The following is a 20,963-nucleotide window of genomic DNA, read 5'->3' on the forward strand; positions in this document are numbered from 1 at the left end:
TTTCCCTGGTGGGGGCCACTCACAAAACAGGCCGATGAAGGGAACAGAGAGCTAATTTTAGGTGGTGATGGATCCTGTAGGGGAGAAATACCAGCAGGTAAGTAGAAATTGAGGGTTGTGCGCTCTTTAGACTCCGTGTTCAAGGAAGGTCTGCTGGTGCAGCGTCTGTGGTGAGGAGCCTGGAGGGGAGGGCAGAGCCCAGACTGTGTGCCTGGGGCAGGAGCAAGCCTGGCCCCCATGGGGACTGGGGACCTGAGCTGTGTGGGGACTGGGGCTGTGTGGTGCTGGGCTGCGTTGGGATCAGGGACCAGGGCTGCATGGGGACCAGGAACCGGGACTGCTTGGGGACCAGGGGCTGCATGGGGACCGGGGACTGGGGACTGGGGCCACATGGGGACTGGGGCTGTGTGGTGCTGGGCTGCGTCAGGACTGGGGACTGGGGCTGCATGGGGACCGGGGCTGCATGGGGACCAGGGACCAGGGTCTAGGGTTACATGGGAACTGGGTTGCATGGGGACCAGAGACTGGGGACTGGAGCTGCGTGGGGACCAGACCACTCAGCTGGGAGGCGACCAGGGCAAAGCCTCGGGGTGTTATCCCATGGGAGACAGAGCTGCTTTGGTTGGCTCAGAGTGCAGGATCCAATACCACGGCCTGGGGGCCGCAGCCCAGAGATGCTCCCGTCTGAGGCTGGTTCTCAGCGTGGGCAGTCCCGGGTCAAGGTGCCGGCTGGTTAGGGTCTGTGGGGACTCCTCCCAGCCAGGTGGCTGCCCTCCCAGCGGGGGCCCCCATGGCCTCTCCTGGGTGCATGTGCAGGGGGGGGAGCAGGCTCTCTGCTGTGTCTTCAGTAGGGACATTAATCCTACCCTATCAGCCCACCTGAGGCCTCCCATAACCCTAATGACTTCTTTGTTCCAAAAACAGCCACACCAGGGATTTGGGCTTCAACAGAGAAATTTTAGGGGGACACGTGTATTCGGCCCATCACAGAAGTCAAAGAAGGTTTTCAGGCTCAGCCTGATGTCATCTGATTCTCGTGAAGAAACACAGTCATCTGTTTGTGGGAACCTTCGGGAAGCCGGAGGCCAGGGAGGAAGATGGAGCTACAGATTGTGGTAGACGTGTAGGCGTGCGGCCTGGGAGGGAAGTTAGTCGGTGAGAGGGTGCTCGTGCCCTCGGAGGTAGAGCTCGGAAGACAGAGGAGAGAGCACAGTGGCTCCTGGGCTTGCCACTGTGCTTTGGTCCAAGGATGGTGCTCTCACAGGCTGCGGCGAGCCTGTTCCTACAGCCTTGGTCAGACAGGCTGCCCAGAGTGTTTGCAGGACACAAACATATCTATAGGAAGATTGTAGGACAAGAATAGGAATATTTAAAATAGAAAGGTGTTGCTAAGTTGCTGTACTGGGCTCACCAGAGTCCCCTCAAAATTCACATCCACCCGAGGTCCCTGAACGTGACCTTATTTGGAAATGGGGTTTTTGCGGATGTAACCAAGGTACAATGAGGTCACGCTGGATTAGGGTGGGCCCTAAGTCCAATGACTGGTGCTCTTCTAAGGGGACAGAGACGCACAGAGACACAGAGACGCACAGGGAGAACACCACTGCCAGACCCCAGAAGCGTGTGCAGAGGGAGGACACCTTCCCAGAACCTTCAGTAGGAGCCGCGGTTGCCACATCTTGAGCTCGGACATCCGGCTCCAGAGCACGAGACCCTGTGGCGCTCGTCACAGCAGCCCTAGGAGGCTGGCACGGCTGTCCTCCCAAGGCCAGTGCACTGCCCCGCCAGGCTTCCCCGCCAGCAGCACTTGGAAACCTTTACTGAGATGACCGGCACTCAGCGGTCCTTAGCAGGGTTGAGCGGATTTTCTGGAATGTCTCGGACAAAGATTTCATTACCACTTTCTGGAAATCGCCTGTTCAGATGTTTTGTCCATGTTTCTTACTACATATTTATCCTTTCTCCAAGGTGCTAGTGTCTTTTCCTCTCTAGGATTTTAGCCTTCACGGTGTATATTTTGTGTTGAGCTTCAATCAACCTGAAAACTGATTTGGAGGCGTGCTGTGACGCAGCTGCTTTATTTCCCGACCGCATGGCCTGTCGCCATCTCGCCTGGCCACCAGCACGAAAGTCAAAGGGCGTTCACGTATTTCCTTTTCTTGGAGGCCACTTCTCTGTCTTCATCGGCTACCTGGAAAACTAGGTGATGGGCTAGAAGCAGGAGAGGTCGTGACCTCCTTCCCAGGCTCCCTGTTGCAAGTCCGTTGCTGCATGAGACAGAAGCCGGCCGTGCCCTTGGCCTGGCGGTCAGGGAGGGGTCATGCTCCATCTTCCCTGGGGTGCTCGTAAACGCGTTCAGACTGAGGCCATCCTGGTCCCAGGGATCGGGAAACGCCGAGCTGACCTCACTGACCGATAGGGTCAACCCCAGACGGAAAGGGCTTCACTGCCTCTCGGCCTTGGGCTTGGCTGTGGGTCCACCGTCGGGGGACTTGGGAGGCGCACAGGGGTCATAGGACCTCTTGGAGCCTCATTGCCCCACAGGTCAACTGGGGCCAAAACTAGTGTTCCGTGCTCGGGCGAGCGGGACACGTTAGCCCGGACCTGGAGGACACGTTAGCCCGGACCTGGGGTACGCGTCGCCCGCCTTCCTTGCTTTGCGCTTTCCATTTTCCTCACTTTTTCTTGGATTAGAAATTAACCAGCCGCTTGGTTTACTCATCAGTTCAGCTGTTCTCCTGTCTCAGAGCATTTTCTCTGTTGTCGTTACAGAGTCTTTGCTCCCCTCTGTGTGACGGTTCACAGCACGCTTTCCCCAACTTTCTGAACAAGATGGTGAACTCATTTCCTGTCTTTCTTTTTTACTGACACAAACAGTCCTGTCTGTGAGTGTGCTTTGTTCGGGTCGCACAGACACTGCCTAGTATCTCAGGGACGATGATTTCCCCGAAATTCTGTAATTTTGCTTTAAATGTCCCTCTGACTTAAAAATTGATCAGTAGGGAATTGTAAAATTTCTCGGGCTGTGTTTGGTTTTGTGATTGTGGCACCCTCTAGTTTTGCTACACTAGGGTCAGAAAATGTTTTCTATGTTATTTCTCCTTTTTGAAACGAACGTGGGTGTTTCCTGATTTATAACTTGGCCGGTTCCCGTGAATGGTGTTAGAGCAACGGAAACAGGAGGTACTCGGGTAAAGGTGATGCGCTCCTTTGCGCCTCTGCACTTCTGGGAAATGCATGTGACTGTCGAGAGCAAATATTCTAGCATTTTCTGGGTGTAGTGTTTATGTGGACTTAGTCAACGTGACCACGATGACATGAGCAGTGCGGGGTATGGGATGGTGTGACAGGAAGGCTTCTCCAGTGCTCTTGAAAGAGCCAAGGGTCCCCTCTCAGTGGACTGCAAGATGTTAGGTAAGTTTGTCATAACCCCGGAAAACTGGTGACAGAATAACTCAAAAAGATACAGCCAGAAAGCCAAGAGATTGTCTAAAATGGGATGCTAAGAATATGTTCAAGGGGAACGGGGTAACACAACCAGACAGGGCAGACTGAACCTCCTGTAAATCACAGGCATCTGCTGATTTTCCTGTATTCTCTGTCATTTCTGCTTTTTGAAAATTTCTTTTATAATATTTAGCGTATCAATATTTATGACCATGACGTCTTGATCATAAATCATAATGCTCAAGGATTCAAAGGGCCTTTGTTTTATCTTAATGTTTTTTGGTGGAAAAAATAGCAGTCTTCTATTAAAACTGGGGACTGACTTTCTTTTTTGGTATGTCTTTGTTTATATTTGATTTTTTAACCTTTTTAAATAACGGCCTTGGGTGACTGTCTTGAAGGTAGCTGCAGAACTGGAGTAGCAGCCAGGCTCCAAGAGGGCATCCAGAGATTCTCATCTCTTGGTCTTCTGCCCCTCGGGTGGGCTCCCGGCTCATTAACCGGAGCTGGTCTGCGTGACCAACAGAAGACGCAGGGATGGTGGTGTGTGACTCCCAACTCTAGGCTATAAAAGCTCCTGCTGTGGGCTCGGCGTTGCTTGTTCTGAAAAGTGAGATGCCCTGTCGGCGAGGAGACTCAAGTCGAGCTGTGGATAGGCTCACGTGGAAAGAGCCCATCTGGCCAGCCATGGAAGGGGTCGTCTTGGTCGTGGAGTCTCCTGGCCCAGCTGAACCTTCGGATGAGCCCACGCCCCCAGCCGGCACCCTGAGCAGACCGGCATCCACCAGTCCCCCCCCAACACCTGAGCCACCAGAACCGTGAGGCACAATACGTAGTGACTGTTGTTTTCAGCCGCTAAATTTGGGGGTGACTGGTTACATAGCAGTAGATGTTTAATGCAATAATCCAATTTGAGAACCTTGTTTATTTTATTTTAGTAGTTAATTTCTTTTACGTTTACTGTATGACAAATGTGTTTATGCTAATTACTTTGTGCTGTGACATCTGGACGTATCTGTCCATGCATGTAGATACAGAGTACGTGACTATGTCTGTGTCTACCTCTCTCTCTCTCTCTCTCTCGATTCCTGATACATGTATGTATATATTATGTGTGTGCGCGTGTTTGTGTGGATGGATAGGGAGCAGTTTTCTCAGGCACACAAGTATTCAAACAGTCTTCTTCTGTGGGGTCTGTTCCTGCACACGTCTTGAATGTTAACTATTTTGGGATTTAAGGTTGTGCTTGTGCTCCAGTTGTGTCCTTTATAACCGAGCCTCCTTACAGGGCCGTGCGTCCCTCTGTCCTCAGACAGGGTCCATGGGTTCCCTCGTGAGAGCGACGACGACGCGGCTTCTCTCCCCTCCCCCTCCCGCTGCTCCTTCCTTCCTGCTCCTCCGGCTTTAATCAAAAGCTACTCTTCTCAGTACCGACTACATCTGAGTTGTTACGGCTGCTTCTGTGCCCAAATGTCATCGCTCGTCTCCTCGCGGTTCTGATGAAGAATCAGAGTCATTTTAGTCATATTAGTGGACGTGCCTCCCCTTGACAGTGGCTCCTCGGGCGCCTCATTGTTGAGGCAGAAGGCGTTCGCGTCCTGTCCTCTCGCTCACAGCCCCTCCAGCTCCCGGCTCGTTCGCTCCAACACGCTTGTTGCTGACCCTTTGTCCCGGATTTCCTAGTTATCTCGGGTTGATCACAGCTCATCCCCCAGCGCATTCCCTAAGAAAGAGTCACATGGAAGATGCTCCCTGCAGCCCCTCACTTTCAAGGGATCCGTTTCCTTTATCCATGAACGGGGCGCTCTGGGTGGAGAACCCTCCGGCCCGCGACTCTGCTGGTGAAGCCATGAGGTCTGGTTCCTTCCTCTGTCTGGTCCGGATGCCACATCTGACCTCCGCGGGGCTCGCAGTCCTGGGGGCACTCCCTCAGCTGTCCCGCAGGGGTCCCCTGGGGCTGGGCATTTCGAGAAGAATGTGGGATTTGGAATAAACCACCCGGTTTCCAAACCCAGCTCTTTGAAACCCTGAAAGTCATGTGGCCTCTCTGAGCCCGATCGATGACGTGGGTCCAGTGACATCCCTGCCCCCCACCCCCCGCCCCGTACAGATTAGAGGCTCTGTCAGAGGAGGTACCACGAGCGAAAACGAGCTACAAAGGGCCGGGCCGGAGCCAGAAGGTTCTGCTGCGTGGGCTCGGCCGTGACTCTCAGCCGCCTTCCCACCACCTGGAGTTTCCCGAGCGAGGAGGAGGCAGGAGTCTGCCCTGCGAGCCTCGTCCACGCAGGCTGGCTGCTCCGTCCCAAACATGCCACGTCCCGGTCGTCCCTCTCAGGGGCCACCTTGCTGGCCTTCGCCAGATTTTAGGGTCTTTCCAGGATTTGTTCAGCTTGAGGATGTCGCCAGCTTTGCTCCCCGTCTGCGTCCAGGTCATCGACGCGACTCCGGCCGCAGAAGCTTCCTCCAGGCGGACAGCCGTCCCTGACCTCCGCTCCCGGCTCCCACTCGGGTCGCGATGAGCCCGCCCTGCCCGGTCACTCCCGTCACTGAGTCACAGGAAGTGTGTGGCCCGGGGTGACCGTGTCAGTGAGCAGGACGCAGGGTCTGCTCCCGCGGGGCGTGTGGAGAAGCGCGTCCGGAGCGGGTGAGGCGCCGCCGCCCGCTTCCTCAGCCTCGACCCCACAGACACTTGGGGCCACACGTGCACTCACACATTCGCTGGCTCCCGGGTGCCGCCCTCCGCCGTGACAGCCCTACCTGTGTCCTGACGGGGCCACACGTCCCACAGGGACACGGCCACCCTGGTTTGGCCCCGAACGATGCCGGCTCCGAGCACCGGGCTCTGCTGTGGAGCAGCTGCGGGGGGACACGGGTGCTGTCCCGTGCCACACCTCTGGGGATCCTGAACGTTACTACGACGCCCCGAGTGTCCACACTTCCCACCAGGCCTTGAGGTCGTGTCAAACATCTTGCGAAGTTCAAGTCTCCGCCTCTGCAGCCTGGCCTGGCCTCGCCGGCGCGGACCCGTCGGAGAAGTGAGGGCCGCGGGCTGAGGGGAGATGCTGGCTGTGAACTCGGCCCCACATGCCAGGGCTGTCCTCGGCCCGGAATGGGGCTGAATAGACTCGGAAGCCAAGTTTTCCCCAGAAAGCATGGAGACGGCCCTGCTGAGCATCTGGGGGTGCGCGGCTGCGGTCCAGCCTCCTCCCAGGCCCGCGGCAGCCCGCTGGACTTGCAGCACGCGCTCTGGGGGCAGGCGGACGCTCAGCTCGGTGGCCTAGGGTGAGCCCCCCAAGTGCGGTCCAACCCCAGAGAGCGTGGTCATAGGGGGATCTTGGTCCGACCCCAGAGAGCGTGGCCGCGGGGACACCTTCCTCCTTAGACGAGTGAGTCAGAGGAGGCGCATGAAAAAGATGTCCTGTGGCTGTCAGGTCCCACCTCACGACGTGTGGCACACCCAAACTGGTTTTCCCATGACCGGATTCTTTACGAGCCAAGGTTGGCACGGATGGCGTGGTTGACGTGGTTGACATGGGGTCACGGGGAGCTCTGCGTTCTACAGCGGAGCAGCCAAGCCCCCTGGGCCACGCAGGAGGCAGGAGCCCGGGGAGTGAGCAGGGGTGAGGCGATGCGCTCCCGCTGCTCTGGCTCCCCGTGGGCCGCTGGGGCTCCAGACATCACCCTTACGAGTCTGTTCTTGTTCAGCTGGAGGCTCTCCTGTGGGCTCGGCTCAGCACAGCCTCTTCTTCCGTGCCCTTCTCCAGAAATTAATAAAATTTATATATTAAAAGGAAAGATTCCCCCCAAGCATGTGATCGTTAAGTGCTTGTTACTCTGTCCTCTGGGCTTACAGCTTGTTCCTTGCACCGTGTGTTTGACGGTCCTGGACACTTAGAACAGGGCCCACGGTCGGGGGTTGAGAACGGGGTCTGTTTCCCCGTAGGGCAGTGATCACTTGCCAGTTCCTCAGAAGACACTCGAACGTGCCTTCCTGGCCTCACGACGGAGCACTCTGCCCTCCGCTGCTCCTGGAACCAGCTTTGCCCTCTCTCTGGGTCACAGGCTAATCCATTCAACAAACGTGTGATGTGTTCACTCCGGATCCGCCGGAGTCTTCCTCTTGACTTGCGAGGTCTGTAGGCGCCCATAGGTGGCCTCGGGCGTTCGGTGAATCCACAGAGAAAGCTGATCCCTGAGATGGGCTCGAAGTTCTCCTCTGGGAAATTCGGACTCGGTGTCCCCGGGGAAGGGTTACCTGCTGGACAGGAACGTGCCGAGGAGGAAGGAGGAAAACCGGGTCATTTTCATCCAGAGAGATGGCGCCCGTGAGGAGAGGCGGGTCACCTCCCCAGGACCACACAGCGCGTCAGAGAGAGGACCCGACGCGTGTCCTCAAATTCCAGAGGAATAAACCGCTGGTGGGCGAGAGGAGTCTGCTGGAGACAGGAGAAGAGGGAGTGGTTCTTCCAACAGCGTCGGGAGTCAGGAGCACGGGCGGGACCCGCCGAGGAACACCGCATGCTGTGCGCTCAGCAGTCTCGCCATCGACGCGTGCACACATGAGCCACACGTGTCTGTGTGCAACACATGTGCGTGTGTGTCTGTATCTGTCAGATACATGCGAGTGCATACGTGTGTATGTGTAGACGTGGTGCATTCATATAAACGTATGCATCTGTGTCTGCTGGGTACATGCGTGTGCATATGCACACACACGTATCAGGCACACACGCGTATATGTTTGCACATATATATGTTTGCACACGTGTGTTGGGTACATGTATTTGTGCACACATGCGTGTGTACATATTTGTGTACGTGTGTGTTGGGTACATGCATGTGTGTAAATGTGTGTGCACGTGTGTGTGTGTGTGTGTGCCTATACACACAGCCCACACAAGGCTCCCTCCTGTAGCCATAGGACCAGATGGCTTCTGACGCCACGGACCTGCATCCAGGTTCGCCTGTCACCCCAAATTTCAAATCCCTGCTGGGGATCAGGCCTCTGCTGCTGTCTGCAGCCCACCCCTCAGCTCCGGAAACCCAGAGGGCCTTTCGCACCTGGCACTGACTCCCACACGGGCCCAACGCGTTGCTGCTCAGTAAATGCTGCTTGAACGTATGAAGGACCCAATCTGTAGCAAGATGCCCCAGGGGCAGCTTTGGTGAGTGGCGTCTTCCTTGACTAGCAGTACTCTGACCCCGACTGGTGCCCTGAGCCCACCCGACCGATTTCCCCCTGCAGCACCCAGGGCCGCCCGACCCCCAGGCACTCTCCATGCAGCCTGGCCACGCCCTCCCTGTGTCCACGGGGAGGAGGAAGGCAGAGCCCGGGGTCCCGCAGAAATGCAGTTTGAGCTCATCCGTCATTTAAATGAGCCGGAGTACCCAGGAACGGGGACGTCCACGCGACGTTGTCTTCTTTCATCCGACGTCAGCAAACATCATCTCAGTGTCTACTCCATATAGTAACAACTAGTTTACATTTTTTGGTACAAAGTCTTCAAAATTGGGTGTCTGTTTTACAGCGAACAGCGCATCTCGACTGAGATGCCAAATTTTCAACCATTAAAGGGAAATACAGTTGCACCAGAACAACAAAGTTATTTCAGAGCAGAAATAGCTTACACCCGCCCCCCTCTTTCCAGCTGGATTGATTCGAATGAAGGACAGGAGCAGCCTTGCTGGCCAGGGTCCCCGCCTGGACCTGCAAACCCGGAGCCTGAACCGCTTGTGGGCTGCCGCCCGGTGGCCATGCCTGGTAGTGCAGGGACCTGCTGGGATCTGGGGCCTTGCAGAAGCCGGGTCTGATGCCGGCCTGACATTCCAGGCACATTCCTGGGGGATGAGGAGGGATGCATAGAGTGGGAAGGTGGGGTGTCGCGTGTGTTCCCCCCAGCTCCGGATCTCGGGATCGCGGCTCCGGATCTCGGGATCGCGGCTCCGGATCTCGGGATCGCGGCGGGGCTCGTGGTCTAGCCAGGTTGTCCCGCATCCTCAGGCACCTGCTTGTAGAAATCGGCCTGCGAGGCCCCAGAAGAGCTGGTGGCCGTCTCAGCCGGCGCCCGGGGCTTCCCCCACAGGAGTGCCCTTCTCATGCCAGATCAGGGCGCCATCAAGGCTGGTCCCCGTGGGGCCTCTCTTCCTGGCCGGCGGGTGACCCATCCGGCCGTGTGCTCACGGGCGTTCAGAAAGCCGGCCCTGGTGTTTCTCCTGCTTCCTATAAGGACACCGGTTTATGGGATTAGGTGCCCTCCCCCCATCAGGCCCTCATTTAACCTTGACCACCTCCTTAAAGGCCCCAAATGCAGCTGCACTGGGGGATTAGGGCTTAAATGAGGTTTTATTTTTTATTTTTATTTTTTAAAAAGATTTTATTTATTTATCTGACAGACAGAGATCACAAGTAGGCAGAGAGGCAGGCAGAGAGAGAGGGGGAAGCAGGCTCCCCGCTGAGCAGAGAGCCCCATGCAGGACTCGATCCCAGGACCCTGAGATCATGACCTGAGCCGAAGGCAGAGGCTTAAACCACTGAGCCACTCAGGCGCCCCATTAAATGAGGTTTTAGAGATACAGTTCTGTCCATGCGAGCGGTCACTACCCCATGCTGCGGCTAAGTGACGGGGGTTATGGCTTCTCTAGATCACTCAAGGCCAGGAAGAGGGCCCGGCTGAGCTCTGAGGTCGGGTGGGGGCGGTCCTCAGCCTGTCTCCTCTAGACCCCACCCCCAACACCCTCAAGAGCCTCCACCTGCCTTTCTGACCCTTGTGAACTGCTCCCTGGAGATCAAACCCATCCCCCAGGGTCTTTACCTTGTGGGGGGCTCTCTGGGCAGTGGCTGGACAAGCAGGTGAGGCATTCCTGGGGACGTCTGTGCTGTGGCCCCGTCTCAGGCCGCAGCGCTGCAGGGTCTGGACAGCAGAGCCCATGTGGGGCCTCCTGGGGAGTCCCTGGCTCCTTGGGAAACGGTTCCCGTCCGGTCGGACCTGTGGCCTCGCGCCCAGAAGCGCGGTCCTGTCGGCGCCGGCCGCGTGCTGCCTCTCCGAGACTCGAGAGCCAAACCCACCAGACAGATCAGTGAGACCAGAAGCCCGTGAATGTGTTGCTCCAAACCAGGGACACGACAGACCCCCAACAGCCCGCCCTAAGACAGGTGCAGCTCTTCGTCCCGAAGTCGCTGAGGGCGGCTGGAGTCTGAACTCGAAAACGATGCCAACGGACGGTCTAGCGGCGTCAGGTGTGCGGGCTCAAGCTGGGGGCGTCAGGTGTGCGGGCTCAGGCTGGGGGCATCAGGTGTGCGGGCTCAGGCTGGGGGAGCGGGCAGAGGAGAGGAAGGCTGGGGCTGGGGGACGAGGGTTGATTCTCGGTCTGACCGTTTCGTCCTTTCCAGAGACTGCACTTGTAAGATGAAGTCACATTTCTCTGTTCTAGAAAACACTGTACGTGATGGGTTTTCCGTGAGGAAGTAAACGAATGCCCCGTGGGACACCGCCGTTCATGGTGCCCAGCTCCACAAATGTCCATCCTGGATGGACACCAGGGCTCCGCACGGATCCTCCTTAAGTAAATCCAGTCCTCTCAAGGCTTCGGAACGAGGTGGGGGCACTGGGACGCCTGGCAGAGAAGGACCCCGTGCCCCGATGGGCGAGAGAGATCCACGGAAAGAGGTGAGTGAGCTCCCGAGGCTCCCCAGGCGGACACCCAGTGTGGGGGGCGGGTATGGGCGAAGGTCCCCCAGACCCTCTAGACGCTGAGTGAAGGCCACGCTCTGTGTGGAGGCTCATCGGGGAAGGTGGGGGGGGCTCCTGTCGCAGGCCCCAACCCGCACCAGCCCTGGACCGTGCATGCCCGCGAGAGAGAGGTGGAAGGGGTGGTGTGGACGGCAGACAGGCCCATGTGTCACAGGCAGACTCCCCGAGATGCTGGGGAGTCCGAGGCCGCCTCGGGGCTCCAGCACCCAGGCCAGCCCGCAGCCCCGTTAGTCAGGGTTGGACCATGGGGCTCAAGTTCTCTGGGTCGGATTAGCCCAGGCCCCTGTCCCCTGAGGCAGCTTGCTTGAGCCTGTCTGTGCAGCCCCCACTTTCTGCTCCGACCGGACGACCGCCCCTTCCTTTCTGAGTGTTGCCCCTGCTGGAGGCGCTACGGCGGCCAGACGAGGGGCCTGAGCTGGGGCAGCGGCGGGCAGGGTGGCGGGGGAGGGTCGGGGACACCGGAGGAGCATGAGCGTCTGGGGGGTTCTCAGAGCCCGGGGGAGGGGCCTCTCCCCGCAAAGACCCCACTTACAGCTGGAGCTTGGGCCCTTTTAGTTAGCAGCCAAAGAAATGCAGTTGCATCTCCTTGTTGTAGGTGGGCTTGTGGGCCTCGCTCCCAGGTGTGGACAGAGAAGGGTCCCGAGTCCCAGCTGTTGACGGTCTTAACGGGAATTGTACAGGTGAGAGCAGTCCCTAGAGAAAAAGTAGAAAAAGGAGAAAGAAAATGAAAGTCCTCAGTCTTTATCATTCTCCAGTGGGGAGGTGGAGGCGGAGGGTGTGGGATTCACAGCGCCCGAGGAAAGGTCTGCCCTGTGCCCTGGACGACTGGGAGGAGGCGTCCGGGCCCTGAAATGTTCCGGGCCGGGAGCGTCCTTGTTGGCCTGGGGCTCGGCCTGCGCTCTGGCCGTGGCTTCTCAGCAGGAAGCCTCCATGTTTAATCCCTGGAGCTCCGGGGGGGGGGCCCTCCTCCCCAGGACAGGAAGTCCTCGCTCCCAGGGGGCCACGGCCGTGCATCCGCGTCGCCCCGAACCCCTCACCAGGGTCATGGCCACGATAGCTAACATGCGTCAGGCACCGCCCTGGTCTGGGGCACCGCGATGTGCCGTCTCTCCGTCTCGCTGAGGTCACGGGTCGGCACCGAACCCACATCCCAGATGGGCAAGGTGAGGCTCCGCGGGGTTGAGACAAGGCCTGACCCCGAGGTCTGACCCAGGACTTGAGACTCAACCACGCGCCACACCCTCCCGGGTCCAAGCCCCGAGCTGCTGTCATTCGGGGCTGTAGGGGCTGTGGGGGCCGTCGGGACTGTGGGGGCCATGGGGGCCGTGGGGGCCGTGGGGGCTCCTCTCTGTGTTTTGCTCCGCGTGTTTCTGTAAGTCAGCTTCCCGGTGCTGACCGTGGGGAGAGCTCAAGTCCGCGTCCCGGTGACTCCTTCCTGCCCCCGGGCCCCACCCCCGCCCCGTCCCCACGGACACTGCCGCTGTGGCTGTCACTCTCTCCCTCCCCCGTCTGTCCCCTGAGCTCCCCGAAAGCGGAGGGGCCCTCCTCGCCCACACGCTGTACCGCGTGCTGAAAAGTCCCAAACTCGGGAGAAATCCATTGCTTCCTCGTTTCATTGTGTGATTCCCATCACCTGTGTGAGTGGACCCGCCCTCGCTGCTCGCCCGCAGTGCTCGCCCCGCACCCCTCGAGAGCGCAACTGAGTGGCCGCCGTCCGTGTCCCGAAGCTCCGTCGCCCGCCCCGCCAGCAGGGCCCCGAGCTGACAGCCCGGCCAGGCCGGTTGGCGGGAGAGCCGTGCTCCCCGAGCAGACGTGCGGGGGTTTGCCCGCCGGCCGCTGCCCAGGCTCCGCGGCGCCCGTCTGTGGTCCCCCTCCGGGCCTTCGTCCGCCCGCCGCGCCCTTTCCAAGTCTGCCCGCGAGGCCGCTCTTCACAGCGCCGGACTTCCCTTGCGCCCACGCTGTCAGGCGTGTTTGAGGATTTTGAATCCGTAACAGCCCTTCACCCGGACGTGTAAATGCGGGAGGCCCGCGGCGGACGGCTGCAGGACCGTCCGCCGCGGGGGTGAGGACGTCCTGAAATAGTGACAAGGCCTCCTGCTCGCGGGACACAGCCGATGAGTCACGCTGCGTCGGCGTGGAGCCCTCCGCTGCCTCAGAAAGCCACGCAGGCGGTCTCGGTTCCCGATCGCCTGACCAGGTGCGGCACAGACCACCCACTTCCCGGCTCAGGGGGCCTGCCCGGGGGGCCCGACGTATCTGCTGGGACGCTCCCCACCGCCCCCGAATGCCCACCCCTCGCTGATGTGCCTCGCGTGAGGGGTGGTCAGCAGGGATCGTGGGGCAGGGGCCTGGGACCCGAAGGCAGCGTGGCTGTCAGCTCACCGCCTCCAAGGAGCCCTCCTGGATCCCACATGCCCTCAGCTCGGGCCCTTCCCCATGTTGTGGGGCTGGGGCTTGGTCTGCGTGCCAGGGGGTAGCATGGAGCCCGCCTTCCCTCCCTGGGCTCAGCACCGACTCCTCCCACCTTCCGAGGCCTCTTTGCCTGATGCCCTGCGGCCGGGCCCTGCTTCACTGGGGGCGGCCGTCTTGCCCGAAGGCCCCGCTGCTCTGACCCCCGCCGTCCACTCCTGCACCCCAGCTCCACACGGGTCGCCTTTTCCTTTCTAGTGCTGCACCCTCCTGCCGGGGGCCCCCACCCAGGCCCCGAGGGCTGCGGACTGAGTGCACACACACATCTCCCCAGAACTAGTGAGTTTCTGGGACAATGCACTAGAAACCCATTTTTTAAAAACAAAGAAACATTTTTCGTCAGGAAATGAGCATCTTTCCTAAAGGAAACAGGCTCGCAAAGGTGGGAACAGCCCACAGCACAAGCCTGGCTAATTACATGCCGCTGTTTCCGATTCCTCCGCAAATCTTTGTTTCTGGAGGAAAAAACAAAGCCCATTAAAGTGATTTTCCCCAAGGAGCGGTCTGGTCTCCCAATAAACGAGAGTGCACGCACGGATGGCAGACTCTGCTTGCACCTGGGACACGGACACGCTTGCCCCCTGCCCCGCTCTCGGGGCTTGGACGCCGCCTGTGCCCCAGACCCCCGCGGCCCTCGCCCTTCCGTGAACTTTCAGAAACACAAGCGCGTTCCCAGCTCCGTCCTCTGCTCTGGGCCCAGGATGGTCTCCTGGAGGAGGGCCCCCCACGGGCAAGCTGGGTGGCCAGCAGCAGGTGAGGTCCGCACCCCAAGGCGGGAGCTGCCCTCCGCCCAGGCTGCAGGCACGGCTTCCCCGGGTACGGCGGCTGCTGTGGGCCGCGGGCCGGGCTCGGTGTCGCTCCCCGCCACCCTCGTGTCCCAGGACCCACGTGTAGCATTTGCCAAGCCCGAGCGTAAAGGGAGACACGGTGCTGTCCTTCGTGTTTGTGGGGTGCCTCGTGGCTTGAACGTGGCTTTATTTGCTTGAGGCCTCCTGGCATCTACTTTCCGCAAACAGCCTGTTTGGAGGCTTCTCCTGGTCCCCTGTGGTGGCTGTCGCCTTCCTGTTGGTGCAAGAGTCCGGACTCGCCAGCCCCAGACGTCACGACACCACCCTCAGTCTCTCCCGGGCTGGGCGCTCACGGCCGAGGTGCGCGTTGGAGAGAAGCCCAGGTCCTCCGTCATGGAGCGGACGTTCTGTGCGCGTACCGTGTGGGTTCAGACATATCGATGAAGACGTCCTTCCTCCCTTCGAGGCCGCAGGGACACTCTCCTGAGCTCTCTCCCGTGACTCTGCGGCCGAGGTCCACCTTCCCGCCCGGGCGAGGCAGGGACCCGCTTCTGGGTTTCTTGGGAGAGTGTTTTAGTCCGCGATCGCTCACACGTCACTTTCTCATTTGTTCCCAGGGACGGGCTTTCCCCTTCCCGTGAGGCGGTCAGTCCTCTCTGCAAGAAGACGGGTGCCGTCTGTGCGGGACCCCCGAGCTCTCGCAGCTGGGAGCCGCGATTTCTGGCGAGGACACGGTGTCTGCTGGCGACCGGGCGGTGGCTCCATAAATGAGGTAAGAAATTGATTTCCAGCTTAACAGTGGGAAGAATCATTAAACTTGACATTTTGTGTTATTTGAAGTTAGAGCCTCTATAGGGACGAGAAATAATTCCAATTTACTTCCTATCTGCTGTCTTGGAAAGGAGGCTCCGTGTTTGATACAGAAAACCTAGCGAGAACGAGACATCCCCAATTCTACGTGCAAAATCCTTATCACAGTAACAGCCAGGGGTGTTGACTTGCCCCCTTCCTGTGTGTCTTTGGTCGCTTTAACACTCACTATAAACACTGATTTCTGTTTTTTTCTCTTTCTCTTTCCTGTTGGGCCCACCTCCCCGCTTTTCTCTCTCCAAATTTGTAATTAATCATGGAAAATGGAGAAATGTGAGAAAGCATGTATCTATGTCGACCTTTCCCTTTTATTTTACTGCGTCTCGTTAAAGTTGGACACACAGACAGGAGAACCTGCAAACCTTGAGTGTACAGGTCAGTGAACTTCACAAAGTCCTTGCGTCCTATAACCAAAAAGGCACCCCTGCATCTCAGAGGGTGTCCAGCCCCTTCCAGGACTCACCCCTGCCCAGGGGCAGGGCTGTCCCTCCCGTCCGCAGCAAAGGGGAGTGTCTCCTGGCTTTCTGAACTTGTTCTCAGGAGAGTCCTGGGACGTGTACCTGCTTCGTTGAGCGCTTTCTCATTTGTGTTTTTGGATTTGGGGGAGACTTTATTTTGGAGTTCCTGTTTTCCGGTTTTGTTGGTTAGTCTGTCGTTTTCTTACTGACTTGGGTCAGGTTGTGTGTGCGTGTGTGTACTCGGTACCAACCCTTTATGCATTGCAAAGACGTCCCTTAGTCTGTGACTTTTTTCCCCTTAAAGGTGTCTTTAAAGTGAGACGCGCTCGGCTGCAGTGTGGTTGCGCTCACTGTCGCGTGTCCTCTCTGGGGGGGACTTGGTGTGTCCCGTTGAAGAAACGCTTGCCTATTCCAGTAACGAGAAGCGGTTCTCCTGGCCTTTTCCAAAACCCACTTCTCTTGTCCTTCATTTTTGGATCTCTGATCCTTCTAGAATGGGCTCCTCGAGTGGGTGTTGTGGAAAGTGGGTGCCAAGCCTCGTCTCGGGGTTTTACCTGCGTGGCTATTTGACCAGCAGCCTTTATCGAAAAGACTGTCCTTTCTCGTGCGCCGTAACCCCACCTCTGCTGCCGGGAGGTGACCGTGGGTGTGTCTGTGGCGAGGCAGGTGGTCTCCCAAGGGGGTCGCCCTGATGTCGCTATCCCCACCCATCCAGAGCGTGGCAGGTAGCTCCCCGCTCACCTGTCTCCACAGAGGACGGTGGGGCGTGGCCATGCCCGGTCCGGCCGCCGGAGACACCTGGTCACTCTCCTCTCCACTGGCGGGATCCAGTGCTGGGTCAGAGCCCAGAACACAGGGGCCTGAAGCAGAGCCAGCTCTGTGGCCTGTCCCTGTGCCACAGTGTCTTATTACAAGTGCAGTCCACTCCAAGGGTCGCGGGCCCCAGGGCTGCATGCCTGCAGGGACCAGAGCGATTACTGGGCGCCTGCTGTATGCACTTGCCCACTGCCCCTCCCAACCACCTTCTGGAGGAAAACTGGCTCTGGCTGATACTTTACACGAGAAGAGCCGGGTCTCGGGGGTAAATAACTCGACCAAGGTCACCCAGAGAGGGAGGGGTGGTCCGTGACTGGGACCAGGCTGTCTCCGGCCCGCTGGGAAACAACGTGAGGCCCGGGCCCCAGGAGGGTCGCGCCATCCCGGAGCCCCTGGAGTCTCGCTCTGTGCCATCTTCCCATCTGTCGGCTCCAGCAGCTCGGGCCATATGGTGACGTCAACTCCTGTGCAGGCTCATTTTCTTCTCGGGAAGGGGTGTGATACACCAGTTGTTGCCGGACAGGGGGCCCCCGGGGCAGCAAGGGTGGGGGCTCGGAGGCTCCGAGGAGTGGCGCAGGGGAGCCCGCAAGCCCCGCGCGGGGACGGAGGCGGGTGTCGGCGCCGTTGGCTCGGAGACGTCTAGGACTGTGCGGTCGACTGGGGCTGTGCCGGTGTTGGGACAGAGGCTCCGCTCGTGAATCTTTAGTTCGGGGCTCTTTTTGGCACACGCGGACACCGAGACACAGAGAACCCCCCAAGGCTGGTCTGGGACGAGCTGGGTCTGGCCTGCAAAGGGGGTGGCACAGCCCACCAGCCACCGTCTGGATGAGGAAGCCCACCTGGGGGTCCTTCGAGCCGCTCGGTGGAGGCATCCGCCGGGGGCGGGAGCAGGGGGCATCCCGCATGCACACGTCGTGCCTCTAGAATCTGTCTTCCAGGATTCTCGAGCTGGGGATGCAACGGTCTGGGATGTGCTGACTTGGAAAACTGCCATATTTGTGTTCTTTGTGTGAATCTTACGAAATCGCCACCTTGCAGGTCAGATGGTTGAATGTTGGAAACAGCATGTGGTTCAAATAAGTAAGACGGGCGTTGCGGGCAGCAAGGACGGCCCCGAGCCCGGAGGCGGCGGGCTGGAGGTGGGGGAGAGGCGTGACCGCTGGAACCGAAGCCCCACTGGGTGGGGGCTTGGGCAGGTGGGCAGGAGGGCCGGTGCAGGCAGTGGTCAGAGCCTATGAAGCGGGGGCTGGACTTCAGGAAGGTGGGGGGGACAGAGGACAGGAAGGCGTCCAGTTCCCAAGCGTGGCTTCCCAGACCTGCTGTCCCTTCCTCACCGTCCCCTCCCCGGCCCCCCGAGTTGTGGAATGCTGGGAGTCGGCCCCCGCATCCCCCCCACCCCCTGAGTCCTCACGGAGACCCAGCTGTGTCCCCTCGGCCTCTCTGCGCAGAGCTGCTCTTTCTCACAAAACTTGGTTTTTAAATTTTTAACCTACTTTATAGAATAGAGCATCTGGATCTCCTTCTACCTCCTTTGTATAATGAAAAGTACCATGTTGCTGTGCTTCAGGGATAAGCGTGATACTGATTCGACGGAGACCGTGGGGGTGTGAAGAGACACACAGGCATTCGCCAGGTGTCCGTGAAAGATTTTAAAATCAGACTTTAGTTCCTTATCAGCTACTCATTATGTTGTGTGAAGACGACATTTTTAGAATCACTAATGGTGCTTTGTTACTTTTCTTTCTTAAAATATTGATACATTTTCCAGGTTTGAAGCTTAAAATGTGCGAGGACATAGAGCAATGTTCATGTCAAACGTCTTCTACAAGCCACTCTGGTCGACTTATTTTCCCGGTGGGGTCTCTTCTCCATGCTGCCTGGTGGGGGCCTCGTCCTCTGGTTTTTGTTAATAAAGTTTTATTGGCACTCACACCACTTCTTCACGCGTGTCCAGGCTTCTCTGGAACAGCGACCTGAGTCACCGGCGTGCCGACCTCTTGACTCTACTAGTGGTGCTGGTTATGTCTTAAGCTTTTAAAGTCTTTCTTTCCTATTTCCTTTATTTATTTTATTTATTTCTTGAGAAATGGGGTTTTCCCCAGAATTTTTAAAATTTTTCCTTTCTTTCCTTTTTTCATTTTCTTTCTTCTTTTTTAGTGGTGGGGATTCCTTGACCACAGACCTGTGCTCCACTGGATTAGCATCTGGAGAAAAACCTGTCCTGCTCTTTGGCTAACCGGCACGGGGAGCCGCCCCTGGTGCTGGTCTGTTTCTCTCCTTGGCTCGTGGTGCTTGCCTTTCCGGGGAGTGACTCACGGTCCCCTGTGTCCAGCCATGCTTCGGCAGGTGGAGACCAGTCAATGCTGACAGGACGCAGGAGAAACCAAGCACCCATCCTCAGACCCACAGACGCGCTCCTCCGTGGAGGCTGGTGCGGGCTCCCTTCCACGCGGCGCAGAGCGGCGCCCGGCTCCCGCGCTCGGCACCACTTCGACGCGTGGCGCGTCCCTGAGTCCCTGCGAGGGACTGACATTTCTATTTGTTTGCCGTCTTGTTCACCATCTCTTCGCCCCAGACCAGATGCAGCCCCGGGAGTGTAGCCAGAGGCCCCGAAAAGGCGGCGGCCGCCCTAGTGGGTTTGGCAAATATTTCTTAAATAAGCACATGAAAAGGAAACTCTGAGTGGGGACATGGGGGAGTCTAGGTGTTCTAGGGTACCTGTGGGCAGGGCTGGGCAATGACACGGGGGTGACCATGGGAGACCGGGGGGCTCCTGTTGTCTGCTCAGCCTGGTGGCCTGTGTGCCTTGGGACCTCAGGGAGGCTCTGGCCCAGGCTGGACCCCAAACACAGAGCAAGTGGGACCACGTGGGGAGGGCAGCCAGGACAAGGGAAGGCAAATGCTGGGGGATTTTGGTTCAGGCCGGGGGGGCGGGGGTGGCTGCCCTGCTCGTGTGGGCATTCTCCATGCCTGAAAATCCGGGAAATATACACAGGGCTCCCCCCCTCCAACCGCCACCGCCAAGGGCATGCGGCTTCAGATGCGCAGCGGCCGTAGGAAGCCAGTGGCTCTTTCCTGACCCTGGCCCGCTCTGCCTCTGGGTCAGAACGGCCCGAGCCCCGATAGATCCCCAGGGCCCTCCCTCTGTGCTGTCTGCTCCGCCGGGCCCTGCCTAGGACTTTGGGGTGGGCACCTAGGACCAAGACCTCTCCTGTCTCCTCCGTGACATGCCTCTAGGGGGGTTCAGCGGGCACCTCAGCTTGTAATCATCGGCCTTAATTACCGAGGGCCTCTCCCCGTGCCGGTGGCTGGGGCTTGCATGTACGGCGTTGAAAGGACGGGAGAGGAGAGGCCGTGCAGGCGGGAGGGCTGGTCCAGACAGGGCTGGACGCATCTGTCACCTGTTCCTCTCTGCTCTCCAGCCCCCTGGAAGTCGGTGCAATTACTGTGCATTAGATTATAACCTGCAGGGGTTTGTGGGCGGTTCCGAGAGACGCACCACGAATGACACCTGGTCTAATCAATTCTTTTAGTGTATGTTATTTCAAACTGGGCTCTGGTCGCGAATGTTGATATGCCCCCCGGGCAGGAGTTGCAGCTCCCTCCTTCGGCGCGGTGGCACAGCCCGGTGTCAGCACGTCCTTGTCCCTCTTGCCCATTATTTCCAACAATAAATTGTGGGCCTGTGGCTCTCCAGCCAGGACATTTCTGATGATGTCAGGGGTGCCCGGGAGCTGATGACTTAATTTTCTCGGAAACTGCGGCATCCTCTGTCACTGCCCAGGACAATGGAAGCCACAGCCGCGGGGCCGTCATTTTTGATTTGGAGAAGGTGAGGCAAGGGCAGACATGTCTGGGTCCGTCTGGATCAGTGCGAGGGAGGGAGAGATGAGACAGCCCCAAAGACCGGGAGCTGCTTGACAGCCTGGGTGACATCCTTCCTGTGGGAACATGCGCCAACCCCTCCAGCCACCTTGGGACAAAGAGCTCTGGTGGGTCGTTTCGTGCTTTGAGAAGGAGACGGTGATCATTCCACATCTATTTTGCTCACCAGAATAAACACCCCCAGAGGGCAGGGGCCACAGGGGCTTGGCCCCAGGACGGCATCAGAAGCATCCACGGCCTGGAAGAGAAATCCCAGCGGAGGGTGAGGCCCGGGAGCGCTGCGAGCTGGGACAGCATGGCCAGTCCTGGGGGACCTGAGGCCTGGATGTGGGGGCCACCCCTGGTCAGCCCCCAGGGTGCTGACGGAAGTCGCCTCACTTCGGTCACGGTGGACCAGGAAGTAGAGCGGAGCACGCACACGAGATGTCACGAGCACTTGTCACGTCCTCATCCGGGTGTCCCTCCGCACGTGTGCTCGG

General features: G+C 58.6%; 1 protein-coding gene and 2 long non-coding RNA genes across 5 annotated transcripts in view; 2 read left to right on the plus strand and 1 right to left on the minus strand.

Annotated features, from left to right (window-relative positions):
- Nucleotides 1-2,875: 2,875 nt before the first annotated feature.
- On the plus strand, nucleotides 2,876-4,379 carry LOC309845249. Its single transcript, XR_014301161.1, has 2 exons — nucleotides 2,876-3,414; nucleotides 3,849-4,379. It is a non-coding gene; the product is annotated as an uncharacterized lncRNA (long non-coding RNA).
- Nucleotides 4,380-9,874: 5,495 nt separating this feature from the next.
- LOC309845250 overlaps nucleotides 9,875-20,963 on the plus strand; it is a 65,047-nt gene continuing 53,958 nt past the window's right edge. For 2 of the 3 annotated variants that reach the window (XR_014301163.1, XR_014301164.1), the window contains exons 1-2: nucleotides 10,716-11,114; nucleotides 15,073-15,227. This is a non-coding gene — a long non-coding RNA (uncharacterized lncRNA). Of the gene's footprint in view, nucleotides 10,685-10,715; nucleotides 11,115-15,072; nucleotides 15,228-20,963 lie in introns of those variants that run through there. The other variant, XR_014301162.1, reaches the window with a different exon arrangement.
- HTR5A (5-hydroxytryptamine receptor 5A) overlaps nucleotides 11,700-20,963 on the minus strand; it is a 45,801-nt gene continuing 36,537 nt past the window's right edge. The window contains exon 2 of the mRNA XM_082692950.1: nucleotides 11,700-11,891. Within this exon, the coding sequence (XP_082549076.1) occupies nucleotides 11,754-11,891 (138 nt within the window). The 3' untranslated portion in view covers nucleotides 11,700-11,753. The remainder of the gene's footprint in view (nucleotides 11,892-20,963) is intronic.

This window comes from Mustela nivalis, assembly GCF_964662115.1.
Source record: "Mustela nivalis genome assembly, chromosome: 12".
In the NCBI taxonomy this organism is placed as follows: domain Eukaryota; kingdom Metazoa; phylum Chordata; class Mammalia; order Carnivora; family Mustelidae; genus Mustela; species Mustela nivalis.